Consider the following 6,983-nt stretch of genomic DNA (forward strand, 5'->3'; position numbering starts at 1 on the left):
CGTGTGGTGGGTGCAGTGACACACTGTAATCAGTGCATGCTCCTTACCTTAAAGGCTGCATATTCCTGTTATCAGTGAAGAAGAATTAGTCAATGTGCAGTGTGTTTTATTTGCGCTACATAGGCTAGATTAAATAACAGCTATCCATGACAATGCGGAATGTAAGTAGGCTTGTTTCACCACCTGTACCAGTGTCCAAATGAAAAATGACAAACTAACTTAGACAGCGATTTTTATTTGTAAATTAAGTCCACAAAAATATTAGCTACACAATAGAAATATTAACAACAATCATAGTATGTATGTACAGTTCATTTATTATTCCAGTGACTTTGTGTTATCATTACTGTTCTTTATCAATACTTATCATGACTGCAGTTGGGGTGAAAGCAGTACAGGCACTGCGAAACTCACTGGCTCTTTGAGTACAGCCGGAACAGAGAAACCCCAGTTATATTTCGAGATTTAATTCAAAAAGAGTAATTTTCATTTAATTTTTTTTTCAGGTGTGGTATAAATTTAATCGTCTCTCTGGCCATGTGCTTTTTTCATAGTCCACTGTGCTTTCAGTTTTGCAAACTTAAATACGGGATAAAGGGTGTAATGGAAGTTAAATTTCTAACTTTATTTCACAGTATGGGGCTAAATCAGAATTTCTGTTTATTATAACAATAAAAAAGTCCAAATAAAAAAAATGTTCAATAATGGCCACTTTTAAACTACACTGGTTATGTTTGGAATTTCTTCAAATAATTTACATCTCATATCCACTCATTCCTGTAAACATGCATCTCTGGGGTCTCCAAGCGGCGAAAGTGCTTTTAAACCTTACGAGTGAACTCGTCTGCAACCGGTGACTGAACACAGAAGTGATGGTGTGATGCTTGGCGTGAGAACTGAGAAATGGTCTGAAATAAAAGCTTGTTGCCATGACCATCATACTGTACCTGCACAAAAAAAAACAAAATCTCCACCCAGTTGTGGATAGACAGCACAGGAAATTGCTTGAGCATTGGTTTCATATGTCTGAGGAAATGCAGGAAGGTTTATCTGTTGTAGTGTTTTGTGCAGACTAGTTAATTATAGTAGTTAATAATGTCCGACAGGCTTGACATGTGCTATTATGTCTATTTTCTGAATGTATAAAAACCCACGGTTTCTCCCTGTGTCTCACAGTCCATGCAGGTGCTCCATCATGTCTGCTATCCTTTCATGTCACCCCCTGTGGGATTTGCTTTATTGGATCTCAGGAGGAACAATTCATTCCTCATTGACTAAAGGCTTCTAAAAAAATAATAATAATAAAAGACAAGATTTGATTACATTCATCGAGCTTCAGACGAGGAATAAACTTCATGAAGAGAAGCGAGGAGTTCATTTTACTTTTTCGGAAAACAAAATGTCAGAGAGCAAAGACAATTTAAAGGTAGAACAAAGACATACAATCATCAGTACTCACTACATTCTTTATGTCTTGGCCTAAATCGCTCTGGGCTGGCTTACATCGCCAGGAGGAATCCCACAATCCCCTGCTCTGTGACTTTTACTTGTTAATTGTACGACTGGCCATCTATTCTATTAGACCACCTAATATCTTCTCATTTATTAAAATGATACTGATTACGTAAAGCATATTTCCCTTTTGCATAGATCATCTATATTCCACTGTTTAATCATCTCTGATTTTTCGCAACAATGTAGTGGTATCACATTTGAGCTATAGGCCTTGTAAACTAAATAGTTAAATAAAAGTGCCTGTTTACTGTGCAAGCAAATCCATTAGAGGACGATTAGAACTTAATCATGTTAAAAATGGATGCAATGCCGTTTGTTGGCCATTAAACGTGGGTTATTTTCATCCTTCTGCAGAGAAAGTAAGTTAAAGCTGTCGCCCACTGCTCCCAGTCAGGGCTGCTGGATAGGGCAGCTGGCCGGGCTGAATCACATCACTTAACGGAGTGATGTAGGTAAATAAATGCCCCACGAGCTCAGCTACACAGAAAATATAGGGCACTGCCACATTCTAAAAACGCAACGCTCCACAATCCAGGGGAATGTCCCCAAATTGGCGAGGAGCGAATCGGATTCCCCTTATCCGCCATGTGACCCCGTGACAGTGACGGCGTGGTTTCTCAGATGTCTCTTTGAGCTTTGTGCAGTCATCTCATGGGGAGTTTCGATAGACTGAGATTCCACATCTTACCCTATGGCTGTGACCACCGGGCCTGAATTACTGACAGTGCAGAGAAGTTAAGGCAACTTCAGGTTTTCAAATGCGCATCAAGGTCACCACAAAGTGCAGTGTGGGGCTATCCATCACCCTCTAAGCTGTTTCTCTATAGCACTGCCATTTACTATGAACTCCTCTCTCTGTATTTAATAGTCCATCATGTCCAGATCAAAGGAGCCATTACAGCTATCTGAATGCTCTTGGGAGTTTTGCCTACACGAAAATGCTGAGGGCAGAACGAAAAGTGATTGGTTCAGAGAGATAACCAATCAGATTGTAGAGGAGGCGGGACCAACTAATCAGATGTCTTAGTCCTGGCTTGTCTAGTTGCATGGTTCTGCCTCCACTGCAATCTGATTGGTTATCTCTCTGAACCAATCAATATTCATTCACCTCAGAACATTTTTGTGTAAGTAAAACTCCCACAATCTATCTGCACAAGTACGGGTAAAAATAAACCCAGCATATATACATTTTTTTACATAAAGTTACATGAATATTATTCATTAAGCAGTTGCAATCCACAAATAAAATGAAACAACTTTGATAGTAACAGAGTCACAGTCATTTACAGAAAACTGGAATGAGCTCCCCAACCTGGAACTTGTAAGTGTGTTAATGCTTATATAGTTAGGGACTGGAGTGGTCTTGGGCTTATCTATGTGCATGTGCATGTTTGCCTCCCTGCCTGATGGAAATGGAAGGAATACTGTTGTCACTGTTATGAAATATAAATATCAGCCCCCTCTGTGCTACCTGCCCATGCCACTGTGGGTCCTTGTGTTTTTTTTGGGGTGGGTGTGGGGGGGGGGATTTGGCATTCTTTCCAAAGCCCCATCCAGAATCCCAGTGGACCATGCGTCTCTCCCCTTTCGGGTTCTCCCTCCCGGAGCCTACGGCAAACCGAGAGTGACCGGCAGCCTCTCGTGGGCCCCGTGACGGCGCCTCCCCGCCTCCTGGTCCGTGTGCCGCGGCGCGTTGGGTCCCGGGTCCAGGGGAGATCGCCTCCCCGGCCTCCTGCTGCTCTCCGCCGAGCCGCCCTCTCTTCCAGCCATCCGCAGCGGCCCCGCTACCTGCCGTTGACCAGCTCCTCACGGAGCCAGCTGGGCAGAGCCTGACCCGTCTTGTAGAGCAGCTTGGAAAGCTCGATGTTGTGCTCCCTGTAGTATTCCGTCAGGAAGGATCGCGACTTCAGGGCAGAGAGAACAGAGCGATTAACGCTCCCAAACCACACAGGCTGAGGAACGAACAGCACGGCGAGAATCTCTCTGGTCTCACACATAAACTCTTAGCAGACGGCAGGAGCGTCGCTAGAGATTTATGAAAAGGGGGGCTAAGCTTTTACCAGGGGTGTCTGATTTTAATGAAGATGAATGAGGACACACTGTTTACACTACAGTCCCCAGGTCAAGAAGTGGATCCGTTCCCTAAGTCTGTCTTTAAGTCTTATTCGTAGCCAAGTCTGAAAAATAACAATACAGTGCATAATAATTGCAGTAATAACAAAAGTAACATACGGTACTGTACTGTACCCTGAGCCAACAAGCTGCTGAAGCCGCGCAATGTTTTCACAAAGTAGCATGTCTGTTCTTTATTACGAACCATCATATTTAAGCTGAATTTTTAATATAATAGGCTGTATGGTAGTTCGTTCGTAAGTACAAGTTGCCCGTAAGTCAGATGTTCGTAACTCGGGGACTGCCTGTAATAGGTGTACATTTATCTAGGGGGTAAAGCCCCCCCCTAAACTGCCCCAATGACACCCCTTGCAGATACTGACGTGCTACATTGTTCAGAGACAATTTCAGCGGGTTCACTTAAAACAAAATTGGAAAAAAATACATTGCCGTATTAAAGATACATTAAAGAAAGGGCTTGAAACCTTGTTACATCACACATATCCCCCCATCCCTAATCCCGGGGAAATATGTAACACTCTCAAGTGGCCTCCCTGTTAATTAGCTGTGATATCCCTGCCAAGCAGTGTAACGTCGAGGGCACGACCGCGCTGTCTGGCCCTCTACACCGTGCTCTAACAGCACAGAGGATACACTGGCGGATGAAACAGGGTGCAAATGGTCTCGATACATCACCTGTGCTTCCTACAGTCAGTCAGTCCAGTGCAAATCATAGAATAACACTTGTAGGTTTCTATGTGATATTAAAATCTATTTCCATAATTCAAATTATTACAGCTTCGTAGAGCGATTTTTTTAAAAACCTAATATATTTTTAAGAGACTCAAGATAATATATGAAAGAGAGTTTGCACTTGCTTTCTCAGGAGGGGTATTTGTGGACGAGAGGCAGAGCGGCCTTGACTTACATCGGAGTCCATGTCTGGGTACTTCCTGCCTTTACTCTTTCCCAGGCACTTGGTCTTGCCCCCATCCAACAGTTGACACCAGAATCCTTTCTTGGGATCAAATCTGGGAATCGGCAGGGGGGGGGGGGGGGTGAAGAGAAGAGGACAGCATTTCTTTTGGTGCGAGATCTGACAGGAGACGACCCTCTGAACACCCACCGCAGAGGTGATCAGTAGATGATTTGGTAGATGTTTAGTTATGTGGTCAAAATCCACGTGGCAGAAAGATTTAGCTTCCAATCACTTTAGGAAATCTCATGACAATTGCACACGCTGTTCGTCAGCCTCGCCACATCTAGCATACAAAATACTTTATTTACTGTAAAATTTACTGTGTTTGACTCTCCCTGCCGGCCCCTGGAGGATGAGCTCCCCCCTTTGAGTCTGGTCCCTCCCAAGGTTTCTTCACTGTCGCCTATGGCTTACTCACTGGGGGCTTTGGGTGGGGATGCTGTAAAGCGCTTTGAGACGATGTAATGTTGTGATAATGCACTATACAAAAATAAATTTGTTGTTGTTGTACTTCCAGGAGAAAAAAAACTCCAGCAGACTGATGGTACCTCAAACAAACAGTCTTTGTCCTAAGGATTATGGAGTTTCCATTGCGGAGACAGAGACATTAAGATTAAAAGTATTTATGTGTACTTTAGGTCTGATTTCCACTGGGTTAAAACACTGATACCTTTTTAATGGTCTGTCTTGCGCTTGCCACTGTCAACTGTTTTTACAAACTGAAACCTTCCCAGAACTATTGAATATTTCAGTAGTTCTTGGGTTTATAAACTGTTTTTTTTTTTTTTTTTTTTAACACAGAGCAGCTAAAGCAGCCACTGGAGATTGGGGATGGATAAAACTTGCATGCAAGTGTCTGTAAGTGCTGGTCCTGAGTAAGTTCTGAATTCGGTGTCATAATTGGTGAAGATCAGAATTTCTGCTGTGAGAACTTGGTCAGGGACTCATCACTTTGGACAAGTTCTACCCAGAGTAGGTCAGTACTCACGTCAGAATCTTGTGGTAATTTACAGTGTTCACCAGACCGAGAAACTTCTGGATTTTATCCATCACGGATGCAGGCTCACTTCTCAGCCTTTGACCATCAAGAACCATGATCTGAAGACAGAGAGAAGACCGTCCACGTGTAAGTGACTGTAAGAGGCAATTAATTCAATGCACGTGGCCTCCAGACCTCGACCACATTGAACTTGGAGACGGTCACCTGACTGGGATGGTAGTGGTTGAACCAGCGCTCCAGATGGGTGGCGTACCAGCCCGGAACCAAGCAGCGGTTCTGCAGGATGCGCAGTTTGAGCGGGGCGTGACGAGCTGCCGTGATGACTTCATGGAAAGTGTACTTCAAGGCTGCGGGATCGCCATGGGCCCGTTGGTGCTGTCAGGGAAATGGGGAGACCGTTGTCGTCGCCGGAAATCCCAGAGGAACTCACCTCCGCATTTCAGCTGGTAGTCAGGGAGTCAGTGATGCGTGAGAGGCGTACCTGGTACCAGGAATAGGCCCGGTCTGCCGGGCTGATGAGGATGGTGATGATTTTGGCCTTGGGTAGCAGGGCCGCCGCCCGCCTCGACGTCACCTCCGAGTCAAAGTAGTTTGCACTCTTCTCAAAGTAGAAGTCGGAGCTGGTGTTAGAGGGCAGTGGAAAGTGTTCCATGTACCTGCAGGGGGCAGTCATGAGCACTGGTCACGTTACAGCACCTGCAGAATTAGTGTCAGTACTGTGACTGGATTTAGGCACTTTGTGTTAATCTTATGTAGTGCTCCTAGAAAGCCTTGAGACGCCTGCTTATTGCAAATCTATTGCTTTTACACTGAAGATCATTACTTTATTAATTTGTTTATAGTTCTTAAAGAGGCCATTCTGAGTTATAAAGTTGATTGTCAGGCAGTCTCATTGGGGACTTTTTAATTAGTAATACCTTTGCAATAACATAAAACACCAAACATTTGTGTTTAGTATCATTTTGGTAGCCAGTGACTACAATTGCAATTAATAGCAAAACGGCAAGAACAGAGCTGAATGGGTCAGTCAAAAAAAATGACACACAATAAAGAGAAAATGTATATGTATACAGATGTTAAACATTGCTGGCAATAGACTTTTGTTAAATTCTTAACATTATTACAGAATTAAGCATGCAGCCTAAAACTTTCTGTGAGCAATGTATCTTCTTGTCTCATTATTTGTGTATGGTGTGTAGATTTATAACATAGGTATCTCTGCCCATGTCTAGCGGTCATGGGTTCGAATCCCATGACTAGCAGAGTAAATGACACTGAAAGTAACCCAGCATTAGCCTACATGCTGTATGAGTGCTGGAGGCTGGTTGACATGTTTTCCTCACTTGGATGTCACTTTGGACACAAGCCTCTGTTGAA

General features: G+C 43.6%; 1 protein-coding gene across 4 annotated transcripts in view; it reads right to left on the reverse strand.

Moving 5' to 3' along the window:
- Positions 1-215: 215 nt before the first annotated feature.
- The window catches only part of LOC111850329 (bifunctional heparan sulfate N-deacetylase/N-sulfotransferase 1-like), a 48,984-nt gene continuing 42,216 nt past the window's right edge, over positions 216-6,983 (reverse strand). For all 4 annotated transcript variants that reach the window (XM_072706810.1, XM_072706811.1, XM_072706812.1 and 1 more), the window contains 5 exons: positions 6,088-6,262; positions 5,811-5,981; positions 5,595-5,704; positions 4,556-4,658; positions 216-3,419 (listed from right to left, as the gene is read on the reverse strand). In XM_072706810.1, coding sequence (XP_072562911.1) covers positions 3,300-3,419; positions 4,556-4,658; positions 5,595-5,704; positions 5,811-5,981; positions 6,088-6,262 — 679 coding nt within the window. In that variant the 3' untranslated portion in view covers positions 216-3,299. The remainder of the gene's footprint in view (positions 3,420-4,555; positions 4,659-5,594; positions 5,705-5,810; positions 5,982-6,087; positions 6,263-6,983) is intronic.

This window comes from Paramormyrops kingsleyae, chromosome 24, assembly GCF_048594095.1.
Source record: "Paramormyrops kingsleyae isolate MSU_618 chromosome 24, PKINGS_0.4, whole genome shotgun sequence".
In the NCBI taxonomy this organism is placed as follows: domain Eukaryota; kingdom Metazoa; phylum Chordata; class Actinopteri; order Osteoglossiformes; family Mormyridae; genus Paramormyrops; species Paramormyrops kingsleyae.